The 18,162-nt window shown below is 41.2% G+C and overlaps 1 protein-coding gene across 2 annotated transcripts in view; it reads right to left on the bottom strand.

The window, feature by feature from the left end:
* Positions 1-18,162, bottom strand: part of LOC140465621 (zinc finger protein Aiolos-like) — a 230,776-nt gene that overhangs the window by 7,854 nt on the left and 204,760 nt on the right. For both annotated transcript variants that reach the window (XM_072561175.1, XM_072561176.1), the window contains exon 7: positions 11,567-11,689. In XM_072561175.1, the coding sequence (XP_072417276.1) occupies positions 11,567-11,689 (123 nt within the window). The remainder of the gene's footprint in view (positions 1-11,566; positions 11,690-18,162) is intronic.

Here is an 18,162-nt window from a genome sequence, read left to right as displayed (position 1 = left end):
TTTGTTTACAACAACTTTGTTTACAATGGCTTAAGAGGCAATTTGTCTGGGATTTGTGTTCATATGGAATATTCTGAATGGAAAATGAATCCCTGGCTCATGGACAGACAAACCTGCAAATGCAAGATTGATGACTGATGCTAAGGATTGAAGGAGTGGGTACGGAACACAATGAACTCATTCTGTTTGTGCTGATGATGATAACCTTGCACATGACAGGCAGGTGACAACACAATTCATGCACAATTTCTCCAAAGCTGCCTCACTCTGATAGACACCTGTCTTTGATTAGAGCTCAAACTTTCTGTTTCAGTGACCAAATAATGTTTAACTACTGGCACCCTCTAATATGATGGCATTGTTCACTACAAAGAACAAGTTTAAAGCTAACTGCTCTATACCAAAACCTACTTCATAACACATACTCAAGGTTGGAATTACAGACAGGCCCTGCCATACTCTCTTCAGTCAGGAATGTGGGAGACGTTATGGATGAAACAGACTGGGGGTAAGTTGATGTGGAGCACAGGAAGTTTATTTCTGTGTTATAAATTCTATGTAATGTTTTTGTTAATGACTCTACCCATAGAACCATTCACCAACTCTGTTATATTGTAGAGTTTTAACATTCCCTCAAAGATGCTCAGCAACAACTTAGTTAAGCCCCATCAAGTTATCATGTGTGTGCAGCCATGCCAAAAACAAAGGGCTCTGCAGAATCCCCCCAAAAAACCCCACTAGAGTGTATTATCATGTTTCCAGGTAGGGAAACTGTATCAGCCTTGTCTACAATACTCAGTGTGAATCAAAATCAGTTGAAGCACTTCCTTTTGAATTCAACATGAAGAAATGCAGGATTTAATTTCAAAATGCTCAAAATATTTAATATGTAAACTCTAATCAATATGCTTGGTGAAAAAAATAGAATGATTCAGGTACCGGGCTAATATGTGTACCAGTGCTGATAGACCCCACAGCATTGCACTGAAAGGCGACACTGAACCTCTCCTCCAGGGCTTTGCACTATATTCCTACTTCAAAGTTAAGAGAGATACAATAGATATCCCACCATGTGATATGATTCATTCATTGTGGTTTCCTATTTATTCCAATGTGCAAAAGGTAAAAGCAGACTTGATAAAAGGGTAACAAGAACAAAAGTGTGAGCATATTTACTTCATTGGCTCCCCAGTCATGTGCATGCATCATTCCTAATATGATCATTGTATACGATTGTGCTCTCTTTCTGTTCCTCTCATTTTTATCATTTTTCTTCACTTTCTAATCATCTGTTTCTTCCTACTTCATGTTCTATGTTGGATAAACAGCTCAGAACAGGCCATTCAGCCTGCTCACCCCATACCCTATGACCCCCTTCCATCTTTCTGCATCTAAATCCATGCTGTAACCATCTATTCTCTTCTCTCTCACTCACTTGTCTAGCTTCTTCATATCTGGATCTATGATTATTCATCTCAGTCTCGCCCTGCAGGTGCAGCTTGCATATTCTCACAGCTCCCTGGGCAAAAACAAAATTCTTCTGAGCTCTCTGTTGGGTTTCTTGGTGACGATCATATCATTATGACCCTCAGGTTAAACTCACCAGCAGTTGTCTCTTTCTCTTTCTAATGGGAGAGCAGTCCTATGGTGCTCTAATATTTCCTGCGTCTATCAAAATCTTTTAAGAATTTTGAATACTTCTTTCAATTACTTCACCATTGTTGTGTTTCAGTTTTCAGTTTCCTTCTCAACTCCAACAGACCAAAGATGCAAAAGTTACCCTGCCTGAAGCATTATTTGATACCATTTTATGTCTCTGGTTATGTTCACTACCCTAGGCAGTGCCAGTCTCTCCCTCTGTGGTCCACACTGTGGAACTTTGAACTTATTATCAGGGGATAATCCATGGCTCAGATTAATGCAGTCTCACCAGAGGGAAAAAGCTTGGTGGAAGATAAGATCCCAGGCTGAAATGTATAAGCAGTGAATGAGTGAATCAGGTAATAGATATACTCTGCTTGGATACCACCTTCAGATTAATATTGGAACCATAGGGTTGAGATGAACAAACCTCAGTGAGACTGTAGGAAAACAAAAACTTTTCCCTCCATCATAGTGCAGTCTGACAGATGCCTCGCAACAGCAACTGACCTCCATTAAGGAGCAAGTGTTTAACAATCTGGTAGTAATGAGGATTAGAAAGTTGAGAAAAGCAAATGCTCATGCCATGACTGTCCCTATGCTGGGTTCTGGCAAAGAGGTTATTTTGGAGACAACAAACTCCATGGAGAAACTGATGTGAGGGATATTGGTGGGGATAGATTAATGTTCAAGGAACAGGAAGTACTTGCAGGAAGCGTCATAGACCCTATGTAGACTGTAAATCAGCCATTGTAGGAGTGGGTCTGATATGCAGGAGACATCCATGTAGTCTTTGATGCTATTTTTATCAAGAAAAAATAAAGGTCATAAGTGAGAGATGTCTACAACAGGAAAATGAATGCTTCATGACATTGCTCCACTTCTGCATGGTATAAATGGAAATGTATCAGTATTTCAAACTGAAATTTTCATGAAATCTTCACCTTTTGCTGAAATGTAATGTTGTTTAACATTGGCTGCTGCTGAACCAAAAGCATATAGAGGAACACTTAGCTTCAATGGAAACAAGCAGATATTCAATTATTATCTACAGTTAGGAAATTCTGAAATACAAACTGAGAAACTACATTTCTATTATCAAATAAATGTTTGATTGGGGTCCACCCTGACAGAGTCATACAGCATCAAAACAGATGCTACAGTCCAACCAGTCCATGCCGAACATAATCCCAAACTAAACTTGCCTCATCTGCCTGCTCCTGGCAGATGAGGCAAGTTGCTTCATCTATGTTTCATGTCTTTTAAACAGTGTAACTCTGGCCGCATCCACCACTTCCTGAGGAAGTTCATTCCACACACGAACTACCCTCAGTGTAAAGAATTTGCTCCCATGTCTTTTTTGAATCTATCTCCTCACTCTAGTCTTGAAATCCCCCATCCTAAGGAAAAGACACCTGCCAGTAACCCTATCTATACCCTCCATGATTTTATAAACGTCTATGAGGTCACCTCTCAACCTCCAATGCTCCAGTGAAGAAAGTCCCAGCCTATGTGCCCAGTGGAGGTTAATACATTTACAACATTTAAAGGGCACCTGGATTGGTGTATGAATAGGAAGGATTTAGAGGGATGTGAGTCAAATGCTAGCAAATGGAACTAGACTAATTTAGCCCGCCATGGACAAGTTGGACCGAAGGGTGCTGGATAGATATGCTGCACATCTTTATGACTCTGATTCTATCCAGCCTTTCTTTATAAATCAAACCTTCCATACCCAGCAACATCCTGGTAAATACTTTCTGAATCCTCTCTAGCTTAATAATATCCTTCCTAAAATGGAGTGACCAGAACTGGATACAGTATTCCAAAAGAGGCCTCACCAATGACCTGTACAACCTTCCCAACTCCTATACTCAAAGGTTTGATCAATGAAGGCAAACAAGCTAAATGCCTTTCTACCACCACCACCATCCCCACCCCAGTCTACATGTGATGCAAACTTGAAAGAATTATGCACTTGAACCCCTAGGTCTCTGTTCTACAACACTATCCAAGGCCCTACAGTTAATTGTATAAATCCTGTCTCGCTTTCTTGTACCAAAATGCAATCCCTTGCATTTATCCAAGTTGAACTTCATCTGCCACTTTGCCAAAGGCTTTACTGAAGTCCAAGTCAGCAATGCCTACAGCTCTGCCCTCATCAATCATTTTGGTTATTTCCTCAAAAAATTCAATCAAGTTCGTGAGACACGATTTCCCTAGCACAAACTATGCTGACTATCCCAAATCAGTTATTGCCTCTCTAAATATTTATAAATCCTAACTTTTAGAATCACCTTCAACAATTTACCCACAATCAAAGTCAGGCTCACAGATCTATAGTTCCCCAATTTCTCCTTACAACAAAGGTACAACATTAGCCACTCTCCAGTCATCAGGTACCTCAACGCGTACTTACAGATGATGCAAATATTTTTTCAAGGGGTCTCACAATTTTCTCCCTTATATCTCACAGCATTCTGGGATACATTAGATCAAGTCCCAGAGATTTCTCCACTTTTATCTTCTCTAACATTTCCAGATCCTCCTCTTCTGTCGTGTGAACTGTTTTTAAAACAATACTTATTTCCCTAAATTCCCTAGCCTCCATTTCTTTCTCCACAGTAAACAGTGACATGAAATATTCATTTAATTTCTCTCCCATCTCCTGGGGTTCAACACAAAGCCAATCTTTTTGATTTTTAAGATGCCCTACCCTCTCCCTAGTTACCCTTTTACTTTTAGTATATTTGTAGAATCCCTTTAGATTATCCTTAACCTTATCTACCAATGCTATCTCATATCCCCTCTTTGTTTTCTTTAGAATGCCCCTACACTCTTTATATTGATTAAGAAAATTCATTTGAACCGGTCGGCTATATCTTATCAGCCTGACCTTTCACTCTAATGTACATTCTGCCTCTGAACTCTCAACAACACACATCTGAAAGCCTCCTCCTTTTACCTGCGAATAGTCTATTCCAATCAACTTTTGAAAGTTCTTGTCTCATACTATTAAAATTTGCCTTACTCCAATTTAAAACTTTAACTTTTATGGAAGGCTTATCCTTTTCCATAACCATTTAAAAACAAATAGAATTATGATCACTAGACCTGAAGCGTTCCCCTACTTTCACTTCAGTCAACTGCCCTTCCTTATTGGCAAAATAAAGGTCAAGTTTTGCTTCTTCTCTATTAGGAGCATTGACATATTGATAAAGAAAATTTTTTTCAACACATTTGACAAATTCTTCACCATCCAAACCTTTAACACTATGGTAGCCTCAGTCGATGTTTGGAAAATTAAAATTATCTAGTAGGGTGGACTATCTTCCGGATTTTAAGAGATTCAATTGCTGTTGTGAAACAATAAAATTATTTAGAAATAACAAGTTTAATGAGTGTTTGGAGTTTACAGTCCTCCACCTGGTGTGTTTCCAGGGGGAGCAGCACATAAAATAAGCCATGGTGGTCTTCATCCTAGGACCCCCTTGTAGTTCCAGTAGCAGTCACTACTAAGTTCTAACACTGCTTGGATTGTTAGAGCTCCGCAATCAGATTAGCCAGCCGCTCTCAAAGATGGGATTTGCTCCCATTGACAGGCAGAAGATACACACTCTCTTCATTTAGCTACTGACAGCATATTACTGCTGCATGACAGGCTTTTTTATTAAGTTGGCGGGCTGTTGTCCAACTTTTGCAATAAAGTATTGAGCAATCTGGCACCTTTGAGAAACTGAGAGCAGAAAGCTGTTCCTGGTACAAATTGATAAAACTCTGTCAGTAACTGAATCTTTGCTGCAAATGATTTAAATGTAATAAACTGTAGTTGCTCTCTGATAGTGAATCTACTGCTTTAAATTGACAATTTTTAGTAAATTTTGTTCCTATCAAAATCACTTCAGAAACACGAATTTTGCAACTTTTCTCCCCATGTTCATGACAAGCATTTTCGGTCAAGAACAGCATAGATTAAATCATTCAAGGAGAGGCAAGGGTTAATCAAGGATAGTGATCATGAGGGAGATCATATTTAACTCATTTTGATTGAATTTTTTTGAGGAAGTGATTAGAGTGTAAATGAGGGTCGTGCAGTTGATGTAGTGTACTTCAACTTCAGTGAGGTTTTTCACAAGATTTTTGGCAGACTGCTTAATTAAGAGGTCAAGAGGCCAGGGCAGTCTGGATTGAAAATTGGCTTAATGGCAGGAAGCAGGTGGTGATGGTCAAAGGTTTTTGTGACTGGAGGCCTACATCAAGTATCACAGAGTTTGGTGCTAGGTGCCTTGCCATTTGTTGTGTACATTAATGATCAAGACATGGCTGTAGGAGGTGTGATCAATAAATTCACAGATGACATGAAAATTGGTGAGAAGAAAATCCTTAGACTAAATGACCATATAGATGAGCTGGTCAGATTGGCCTGAACTATAGCAAATGGAATCTAATGCTGAAAAGTGTGAGTGATGCATTTTAGGAGGACTAACAAGTCAAGAGATTACGTGTTGAATGACAGGATCTATGAATGTTCATAGGTCCTTGAAGATAACAGGACATGTAAATAAGGTGGCGTGGAAGATATTTGGATACTTGCCCTTTATCAGTCAATGCATTGAATATAATAATGATGTAGTCAAATATACTGTTAGTTAGACTACAGCTGAAGTATTGTGTGCAGTTCTGGTCATCTCACATTAGGCAAGATGTGACTGCATTAGACAGGGTGTGGAAGAGACGCACCAGAATGTTGCCTGGGCTGGGTTGATTCAACTATGGAGAGAGACGAGAAAGCAGAGGAGGCTAAGGTGGAGGGGATCTGGTGAAGATGTACAAGGTTCTGACAGGCAAAGGCAGGGTAGAAAGGAAGAAACTTGTGTCTAACTGGAGTCAACCGTTTTTAAGGTTTTAAGGTAAGGAGCAGGTGATTTAGATGGGACTTCAGGAAAGATTTTTTCACCTGGATGTTGTGGGTATCTGGAACTCATCGCCTACTATTGTAAGAGGTGCAGAAACTCTGAAGACATTTAAGAACTTTTTAGATGAGCACTTGAAATGCAATAGCATACAAGGTTATGGCCGCATATTTTTATATATATATATAAATATAGAGTCATAGAGTTGCACAGCACAGAAACAGACTCTTTGGTCTAACTCATCAATTTCGACCAGATATCCTCAATGAATCTAGTCCCATTTGCCAGCATTTGGCCTATATCTCTCTAAACCCTTCCTATTCATATACCCATCCAGATGCCTTTTAAATCAGGGGGTGAAGGGCCTGTACTACGCTGTAATGTTCTATGTTCTAAGAAATATTGTAATTGTACCAGCCTCCACTGCTTCCTCTGGCAGCTCATTCTATACATGCACAACCCTCTGCGTGAAAAAGTTGCCCCTTAGGCCACTTTTAATTTTTTTCTTTCTCACCTTAAATCTATATCCTCTAGTTTTGGACTCCCCCACTCCAGGAAAAAGGCCTTGGCAGTTCATCCTATCCATGCCCTTCGTGCCTCTATAAGGTCACCCCTCAGCATACCAAACACCTTCTTCACTCCACTTTCAAGGAACTATGTAGCTGTACTCGAAGATCTCCTTGTTCAGAAACACTCCCTAGGACCTTAGCATTAAGTGTGTGAGTCTTGCCCTGATGTGTTTTTCCAAGTTGCAACATCTCACATTTATCTAAATTAAACTCCATTTACCACTCCTCAGCCCACTGACCCATCCAGTCAAGGTCCAATTGTCCCCTGAGATTACCCTCTTCACTCTCCACTACATCTCCAATTTTGATGGACTAAAGGGTCTCTTTTCATACTGTGAAAACTATGCGAAACAGAAGCCCATATCAGTTGTCCTTGTAATCGCTCAGAACAAATCCATGCACAATTATGAACAGTTTAGGGCTGTGCACTTGCACTGTCACTTAGAACCGTTAACAGCTTTAGAGCTTCAGGACACAGGCACTCAATCTGGCTACAGGCAGATGTAAAGCAGATGAGGTTAATAACTCGCAAATCACATGACAGTCTCCTGAAAACATGGAGTAGAGTCGACATTCACTTGAATATAAAATATATTAATGGGGTGATCGAACTAAGGTATTTAAGATGATGTTATACCAGGTTTGTATAATCTGTCCTCAGATTCAGAAGGAGTGGAATTATTCCGGCTGGAGTTGACATGGAGCTTCATAAAGGTAAAAACAATGACTGCAGATGCTGAAAACCAAATACTGGATTAGTGGTGCTGGAAGAGCACAGCAGTTCAGGCAGCATCCAACGAGCAGCAAAATCGACGTTTCAGGCAAAAGTCCTTCATCAGGAATAAAGGCAATGAGCCTGAAGCGTGGAGAGATAAGCTCGAGGAGGGTGGGGGTGGGGAGAGAGTAGTATAGAGTACAATGGGTGAGTGGGGGAGGAGATGAAGGTGATAGGTCAAGGAGGAGAGGGTGGAGTGGATAGGTGGAAAGGATAGGCAGGTCGGACAAGTCCGGACAAGTCAAGGAGACAGTTACTGAGCTGGAAGTTTGAAACTAGGATGAGGTGGGGGAAGGGGAAATGAGGAAGCTGTTGAAGTCCACATTGATGCCCTGGGGTTGAAGTGTTCCGAGGCGGAAGATGAGGCGTTCTTCCTCCAGGCGTCTGGTGGTGAGGGAGCGGCGGTGAAGGAGGCCCAGGACCTCCATGTCCTCGGCAGAGTGGGAGGGGGAGTTGAAATGTTGGGCCACGGGGCGATTTGGTTGATTGGTGCAGGTGTCTCAGAGATGTTCCCTAAAGCGCTCTGCTAGGAGGCACCCAGTCTCCCCAATGTAGAGGAGACCACATTGGGAGCAACGGATACAATAAATGATATTGGTGGATGTGCAGGTGAAACTTTGATGGATGTGGAAGGCTCCTTTAGGGCCTTGGATAGAGGTGAGGGAGGAGGTGTGGGCACAGGTTTTACAATTCCTGCGGTGGCAGGGGAAAGTGCCAGAATGGGAGGGTGGGTCGTAGGGGGGTGTGGACCTGACCAGGTAGTCACGGAGGGAACGGTCTTTGCGGAAGGCGGAAAGGGGTGGGGAGGGAAATATATCCCTAGTGGTGGGGTCTTTTGGAGGTGGCGGAAATGTCGGTGGATGATTTGGTTGATGCGAAGGTTTGTAGGGTGGAAGGTGAGCACCAGGGGCGTTCTGTCCTTGTTACGGTTGGAGGGGTGAGGTCTGAGGGCAGAGGTGCGGGATGTGGACGAGATGCGTTGGAGGGCATCTTTAACCACGTGGGAAGGGAAATTGCGATCTCTAAAGAAGGAGGCCATCTGGTGTGTCCTATGGTGGAACTGGTCCTCCTGGGAGCAGATACGGCGGAGGTGGAGAAATTGGGAATACGGGATGGCATTTTTGCAAGAGGTAGGGTGGGAAGAGGTGTAATCCAGGTAGCTGTGGGAGTCGGTGGGTTTGTAAAAAATGTCGGTGTCAAGTTGGTTGTCATTAATGGAGATGGAGAGGTCCAGGAAGGGGAGCGAGGTCTCAGAGATAGTCCAGGTCATATCCCACCAGGATCTCAGTGGAGTCACATGGTGACTCTAATCCCTCAAGTACTGCTTTTGACCTTCAGTCAGTATTTGTATAAGGAAGCCACAATACTCCAGGTTCCAATTAAAGGAGAAACCTGCTGGGACTGGGAGTCAAATCAAATGAAGAGGGAATGGGAACGCCATGCCATTCAGCTGTGTCTCGTATAGAATGACGAAGCTGTGTACAGTGATAATGTACTTTATCTGACTTGTGCACAGTTTATGGAAGCGTTAAAGAAAAAAACTTATATTATCAAACCTAGCTTGGTTAATTTGAAACTGAGAGGAATGACTCAAAATCTTAAAGACTCATCAAATGATGTGAAATAAGCTGACCCTGTGGCTGAGGATCTCGTTTCTTCCCTCTTCCAACTAAAATATGCATAATCCAAATAATGTGGTGGCTTTGGTTTAAATGAGTAAAACATACAGATATCTATCACAAATGTTCTTACATTTACGGGTAATATAAATGTCAAGAGATTGCCAGTAGATGAAAGCGATTGATCAAATTACCTTGGTTCGATTTGTGTTACTTTCTCTCTTATTTTTTAAAAGCAATAGATAAAGTTCAGAATAACCAGTGTGAAAAAGCCTCCTGTGAACAGGAAAAGAACTCTGGTACTTTGATCCACATTAACACTTCAGTTACAGTTTCAACACAGCTTTGCAGAATCATTTTAACAAGCTCGTTGCAAAAGTATCTTTACATTGTAAATAACTGGGAACAAAAGAGTATAAAATGAAAAACATTCACAGAAAAGTAATTTCTTCAAAAAATGCATTTCCTGCAACGTGGAAATCTTTAGTGCTGTGTAACTCAGATAGGGAGCACCTATAAACTTTAAAAGGGTTAAAATACCACAGGCAGAAGTGTCATGAAGTTTAGCATTTTATCTCTATAACTGTTGTAAATATGAAACTATATTACACTTCTTTGGCAGATTGGACATGGGTAATTTTATTTGATATTCTGAGTTAACCCTTACATCACTGCAGACTCACATTTGGCTGTAAAGAAAATTGAACTGATTGGACATGACACTTTGAAATTATGCCTGCAACTTAATTATGCCAGGCCAAGCAATGAATCCCCTGATGTCTCACACAGCACTAGTTCTTTTCTCATTTCTTACCAGTTTAAAAATATAAACAGAAGAAACCAAGAGGTAACGATGTAGTAGGTGAAAGTCCACATGTAAACAGTGTACGCTGCTATTATGTTCCTGAGTGTGCTACTTTATACTGGTGCTAAATTGGTAAAAACAACACTCAAAGGAATTTAATACAAGCTCTTCTCAGTATTCAGTCTGAGCTCTGCTTTGGAAACTCAAACCTGAAATATCTAAATTTTGACTTGATTCCCAGAGCTGAAATTTACTGACTAAACTTCAAAATACTCCAAACAGCAGAACATCTTAAAATACAAACCTTTCCATTTTTCTTCCTGCAATTATTTCCATGCCAGTAGGTGCAGTCATGCAAATTATAAAGCATTTTTTATAAATTTCGCAGCGCAGAGAGAATTTCAAATATGACAAATGCAACACGAGAAAATATTAAAGTGGAGAGCATAATGAGCACAAATATTAGTGATGAACTCATTGTCGGTTACCTGTTAGATGTATATTTTGCATTAAGAGCTGGTAAATGTTTTAAAAAGTTCATCTCTTGATTTTCAGCTTTGCTCTTTGACTAAGAACACACTTCGCTGTAATTTGCATTTTAATTTGCATTTTAACTGAAAAATCAGTCTTATTTCACTGGAACCTTTTTGGTTTAAAAATGGAATTCTGTTGGTGGAACTGAACTGGTTAATCTTGCAGCAAAGTTTACACTCTGTGTAAGAAACCTTCTGAGATTCTCAAATAATAACATAGCACCAGTAAATCAAGTACCAAATCTTTTATATCCTCAATGAATCAAAAAGTGTTTTAAGCTAGTTAAATATCTATTAGACTGCAGTTTTACAAACACTATATTTTAAATTAGCATAACTCCATGGACAATGCTCTAGATGTTATTGTGTAACACAGTAATTTATTCGAGAGAAACTTTTTAAAATTCAGATTAAATGATCACTTTTTTCTTGAAAAGAATAATTACCAAACAAGTTTTAAAACTCCAAGAATTCTTCAATGCATAAAAAACTCCAATAGTCAAGCAATTGCTAACGATGCAGCATTCAGTTACGAGATTTAGTGATTACTTATACAAGCAATACCAGAAAAACTGATACTGCCACTTGTGAAAATAAGAACTCGATGCAAACACAAAAGCTTAAAAATCCTCAGCATGATTTGCAGGAACTGGTGGGCGTCAGAAGTCAGAGTACTTGCAATGAATAAAGTGTTTAAATTCTTGTTCTTACCAATGAATTTCTGAGGCATTGAGCTTTTCCGTTTGGCAACATTGCTGGCAAGTCTGTCCAGGACAAGAGCTCTTTCGGATCCCATCTCTACCTTCAGGCTGTGCTGTCGAACTTCGTCAGTCTCTGCTCAAAGGGAGAAAAAAAATTACCGGAATAACATGAGGTTTCACCTCTGAACAGTTTGTGTGGCAGGTGGAAGGAAGCTCTGACGTAATGACTGAGGGTACTGGCCATTGGGGGCATGGAGAGAGACCTTGTGGTTACCACTTATGCTAGAGATGTGCTATCAGCACTATTTCATCAATGAAATAACTGATCAAAATTGAGCTTGGGTTGAAAATAGAGGGAAACAATGAGGAACATTCACCTAATCAGTATTAAGTTCTGTAATTCTGACTCATCCTGCTAACAACCTTCAAAGTATTCTGTTCCAAAACTGTCCTGCTCTAGTGAAATGCATCAGCTTTATGCTAAACAATATAATAATTTATATGCATGATTTTATCCTTACATGAGCCAGTGTGGAATTCATGTAGTCCCTCAGTCTGCACCTATTCATGCAGCGACACAGTGAATGTAGCTTAATTTATTTTCTGCTCTGGTCACAGGATCTTTAGAGTTACTTATAAAGTTTTATATTTTTGTTTTTTAAAAAATTCATCCATGGGATGTATGTGGTTGGGCTAGCAATTATTGTCCACCCCTAACTGCCTTTGTGAAGGTGATGGTGAGTTGCCTTCTTGAACCACTGCAGACCATTTAATTGGATACACTCGCAATGCCAGAAGGGAGTACGTTCTACACCTTGAAATGGGGAGAGGAAGTATAAGAGCTATATCATCCTTCAGCCAAATTTCCTTACTGTGTTTCAGCTGCAGTCAACGTAGTACGTCTCAACTCAAAGCTAAAAGATCATGAATACTCTTATGAACACGCTCAGACAGACCTGGAACAGGACAGTCTAACCTGAATTATTTATTGAACTATGTTCATACATAGATCATGAAATAACTCCACAAAGGCCGGTATCCTGTCAACAAGTCACCCTTTACTTATATGTGCATAGTATGACACTGATCCAGCTAGCTTAAGAGCCCAGTCCTAGAATGACCAAAACCCCTGACACTCCTGTTTATATCTGCCAGCCAGGGCTCGCTGATTAGACCAGGTTAACAGCCCCAATCAGGGAACTCATATCCTCAGATATTGGTGGGGTATACACGACTGTAGCTGCATCTTGCATTCATATTGTCTTGACCGAAACTCATCCTCTTTCTCGGGCAGTAATGGCATTGAAGCTGCGACATCTGCCATGTCCATCTCATCCTCAGAGGTTTTTTTGATGCTGTGCTGTTGGTTCTGACAGCTTTGCTTTATGTTCAGAGGGGCCGGGTATGCTTTGCTTTTGCCCTGTATGGCAGGTTGCAGTTTTTATATTGTCCTCTCCGATCTGAACTTTGTAAGTCACAGAACCTGACCTTGTGTTGACCATGCCTCTTGGCCATTCAAGGCCATCCCCATGGTTTCGACCCAACCTGTATCTCCTGAAGTAAACTGCCTCTAAAGCTTAGAGGAGTCTTGAGTTCCTGATGCCATTAGCAATTCTGCTGGAGCTGTCCCTGTAGTTGCGTGAGTGATGGTCCTATAATCAAAAGAAACTGGGATAGTTTGGTATTGAGTGAGGTTGTAGGCTGTTTCTTTAAGCCTGGTGTCAAAGTCTGGATTGCTCTTTCCACCAAACCATAGGATGATGGATGATGGTACAGTGCTGTCCTTACATGCCGAATGCCATTTGAGTTTAGGAAATACTCAAATTCCCTGCTCTTAAATGATGGCCTATTGTCTGTGACAAACACCTCTGGGAGTCTGTGCATCACAAAAGATGCTAGGAACTTTTGAATCATCACCCAGTGTTTGACAAATGAACTCTATGCACGTTCAACCATTTTGAATGGCTGTCCACAATGATTAAAAATATAGAGCCCATGAAAGGAACTGCTTAGGTGAAGTGTAATCAAGTCTATGGTTTACCTGACAATTCTCACTAATGTGGGGAGCTGCTGGCAGTACGTTTTACCCTTGTTGACAGTCTGGGCACTGCCCCACCAACATGGCTATGTCGCATCTAATCTTGGCCACCTGACATAACTTTTTGCCAACGTCTTCATTTTGGAAACCCCTGGGTAACTCTGGTGGAGTTCAGCCAGTATCTGGTGGTGACCATTGCTCAGGACAATCACTCTTGCTCCCCCTAACAATATGCTGCCTTCCCCAATGATCAGGTCCTGCTGGGTCAGAAAGTTTCAATTCTGGTTGTGATGGCCCTCTTGTTTCCCCCATCACCATTGTTTTAGTTTCACCAGGATGGGATTTTTTTGTGACCACAGTCTGATATTGTCAGAGGTGACTGCAAGGGTGTCCAGAAAGTTTAAAACCTGAACGGACTTTTCCAGTGGTGATACCACCGGTGGTGTATCTGCCAGTGGGAGGCAGCTCAAGGCATCCACATTTGCCACTTGGCCTCCAGGATGATGTTCCAACTTGTAATTGTACGCACTAAGAATGAACTAGATCTGAAGCTATGGGCAACACTGCCCTGCCCTCTTTAAGTGGCCCTAGGAGGGATTTGTGGTCTTTTACTGTTACAAATGTCCATTCATAAAGGTATTGCTGGAACTTTCTCATATCAAAAACAACCATCAAATCTTCATTCTCTATCTGGGAGTTTCGTTGGTCAGCATCAACCAAAGTCCAGAAAGCATACACTATTGGGCATTCCTCTCCGGTGGGCCACCAGTGAGCCAACACCACCGCGATATCATACGTGGAAGCATTACATGTCAGCACCACATCCTGCTTGGGATTGTAGTATGCCAACACCTTAGACAACAATAGTTGTGTTTTTGCTTCCCTAAAGGCTACATCTTGTCTCGGTGACAATTTCCGATGCTCACCTATTCTTAATAGCACATGTCAGGGTGCCAGGACAGAGGCTAGGTTATATATAAATTTTCTGTAATAAATTTACCAACCCAAGGAAAGACCCAAGCCCCGGTACAGACTTTGCCTTCACTTTATCTTCCAGTGAGTGTAACCCAGTCTTGTTGATTCTGTAACCCAAGTAGGTCACTTGGGTGAATGGAAGACACATTTTTACCTTCTAAGGCATATGCCTGCCTTGGAGAAATGTTTAAGTACTAAGTCCAAGTTTTCTAAATGCTGTTTATAGGTCTTCCTGTTATTAGCACTTCCATCTTGGGGCACCCCTGTAAAATACTCTCCAATGTCCACTGGAAAATAGCACATGGTGATGATACTTCAAAAGGCAGTCTCATATATCAGATCAAACCCTAATGGGTATTAAATCTAGCATACTTCTGGGAATCCTCATCAAATCGCAATTGCAGGTACGGATGGCTCCTGTTCAGCTTTGTGATGGGCAGCTACAGTGCCAGTTTTGTATTTAAGTCCTCAATATGAGGGATTGTGTATTTATCCAGCTAGAAGAGTAATTTACCATTTGTTTGAAATCCCCACAAAGGTGAACTGACCTGTTGGGCTTCAAAATCAGTACGATCGGTGTTATCTATTCTGTAAACTGTCTTGATGATTCCTTTGCTTTCCAGCCTTCTGATTTCTGCCTCTACTTTTGCCCGTAAGGCAAGTCACATTGGGTGGGCCTTACAGAATTAGGGAATTGCTTTTTGGTCAATATGTAAGGGGCCTTGGCCCCTTTGATAGTCTTTGGACCTGCCTGAAAAACATCTGAGTATTTAATCTGGACTTCACTCAGGCAGCCATTTTTTAAATTGAAAAATGTTGAGCCAATCAAGTTGAACTTTTCTCAATCAATTTTGTCTCATCAAGCATGGGCCCAAGCCTTTTACTACAATCTGAGGTAACTTCACATAAGAGACCAGAACCGATGTTGTACCCTTATTCTGTAAAGATTTCCTGTTATAGGTTTTCAGCTAGCTGAGTCCTTATGCAAACTTAAAGGTTGGAGTCCAGAGTGAATTTTGTTATAGACTGGTTACACAATTACTGCCATGCAGGTATCGATCTTCATTAGAACTGGGTGACCATTTAACCAGACACTTAGTTTGATTGGTTCTGATTTTACATTTTTTTCATTTATTTGTGGGATGTGGGCATCACTAGCTGGTCAGCATTTGTTGCCCATTCCTTGTGAAGATGATGATGCAGACCATTTGATATGGGTAGACTCACAACACCCTCAGGAAAGGAATTCCAGGACTTTGACTTTGCGACACTGAAGAAACGGTGATATATTTCCAAGTAAAGATGGTGAGTGGCTTGCAGAGGGTGCTATTCCAATGCTTCTGCTGCCCTTGTCCTTCTACATGGAAGTGGCCATAGATTTGGAAGGTGTTGTCTAAGGATCGTTGGTGAATTTCTGCATCTTGTAGATGGTTCAGACTGGCACTACTGAATGTTGGCGGTGGAGGAAGCGGATGTTTGTGGATGTATGTTGCTTTGTTCTGGATATTGTTGAACTTCTTGAGTGTTGTTGGAGCTGCACCCATCCAGACAAGTTGGGAGTGCTGAATCACACACCTGACTTGTGCCTTGTAGATGGTGGACACGCTTTGGGGAGTCAGGAGGTGAGTTATTCACCGCAGTATTCCTGGTGTCTGACCTGGATGCTGGTTTGGATGTTGCTAATCAATTTAATTATTCCAAACTGTAGGTGGTCTTTCCATGGTGTACACTCTCCTGGATATAAACCTCTGAATTTTCTTATTCCATTCAGGCCCAGAGGGACTCTTACTGTTTCAAGTCCACATACTGGTAGCAATTACAGTGGCCTACCAGTCTGGATCCTTGAGAAATCTTAACCGTTTAGCTGAGACTTGGCTTTGTTTTGGGGTTTTTCTGTGGGCTGAGTTCACATCTTTCCTGTAGTAAAGTGACCAGAACTGCACTCGGTACTCCAGCTGTGGCCTGACCAATGCGCTGGAGAATTCAAACATCACCTCCTTGCTCTTATAATCTATGCCATGACTGATGAAAGCAAATGTCCCATATGCTTCCTTAACTATCTTATTTATGTACTCTGTGAATAATTATCCCAAGATCTCTCCATTCCTTGAAGCTACTCAGTGTCCTGCCATCCATTAAACACTTTCTCACCTTATTTCTTCTTCCAAAATACATCACCTTGCACTTATCAGGGTTAAATACTATATGTCACTTCTTCTAATTTCTGTTTTGATTCCTGCTGGTATCTAGCTGTTCCTATTTCTGCCAGTTGCACCAGCTGCCAGTGTCTTTCTGCTCTGGGTTTTGCCATTTTATTGCCATGTTTTGCTCACTAGTCTCTATGAGCTGAAACTATTTGTTCTGATCTCTGATTCATTCTGATTGGTTTTGTGTACTGCTGCATTTTCTGCTGTACTCGCTTTAGTACTGAAACATAGTGGAAGACTGCTGTTTGCTTTTGTTTAACGTTTTGCGCCAGTCCAGGTGATGCTGGGTGTTGGCCCCACTGCTCAGAGCAAAGATTTTTTGGTTTTATCGTTTCTACTATAGTGTGAGCATGCTCAGTGGCAGACATGGAGTCAGACTTTGTAACTAGAATCCTTTATTGAATTAGGTACAATATAAACATAGGAGGAAAAGCAGGCCACCTAGGTTAGCAAGTCTTCTACACTATTCAATGAAATCACTGTTGGTCTGATCACCTTCAACTCAACTTTCCTACATGGTCCCCATAACCTTTAGTTCCCCCGTTGATTAAAAATCTGTTTATCTCAGCCTTGATTATACTTAATGATTTGCCTTGACAGCCTTCTGGGGTAAAGCACTCCACAGCTTCACTACTCTGAGAGAAGATACTCCTTCTCATCTCTATCTTAAATGAGATTATGCCCTCTGGTCCTAGACTCTCCCACAATGAGAGAAAACTTCTCAGCATCTACCCTGTCAAGCCCTGTAAGAATCTTTTCATTGAAGTTTAACAAATTCAGCAGTTTCAATGAGGTCACCTCTCATTTTCCTAAACTTCAATGATTACAGGTCTAACCTGCACAACTCTCCACATAAGAAAATCTTTCCATTCCTGGGATTAGCCTAGCAAACCCTCCCTGGGTTGTCTCCAATGCCAATTTATCTTTTCTTAGATAAGGGAACCAAAACTGTTAGTGACCTTGGTGTGGATAACAAGAACTATGAATTGGACAGGGTCAACACGATGATACTAGGACAGGCTAAACAAAGAACAGCAGGAGAATTCCTGGTAGCACGGTACTCGCCTTCGGACTCCATCAACAAACACAATGACCTGGACCCAATATACAAATCACTGCAATGGAAAACCAACCGGAAACAGCTCAAACGGAACCAGATCAATTCAAAGTGGAACAATACAGCAGCTTCACAGAAGGCAACACAGTAATGATGATGTCACCTAGAAAGGGAACAAAACATCTTCCAACAAACCCACCAGCTCAGCAAACGAACCAACATCAAATTTAACCAGCTCCCGAACTACAGATCGTTACCAAAACCTTAAACTGCAATAATATGAAGTGCTAAATCCCTTGCCGATGTTAAATCTGGTGATGAAAACGAAA

The sequence above is a fragment of the Chiloscyllium punctatum genome, chromosome 42 (genome assembly GCF_047496795.1).
Source record: "Chiloscyllium punctatum isolate Juve2018m chromosome 42, sChiPun1.3, whole genome shotgun sequence".
In the NCBI taxonomy this organism is placed as follows: Eukaryota; Metazoa; Chordata; class Chondrichthyes; order Orectolobiformes; family Hemiscylliidae; genus Chiloscyllium; species Chiloscyllium punctatum.
This window is presented reverse-complemented; position numbering and strand designations above follow the sequence as displayed.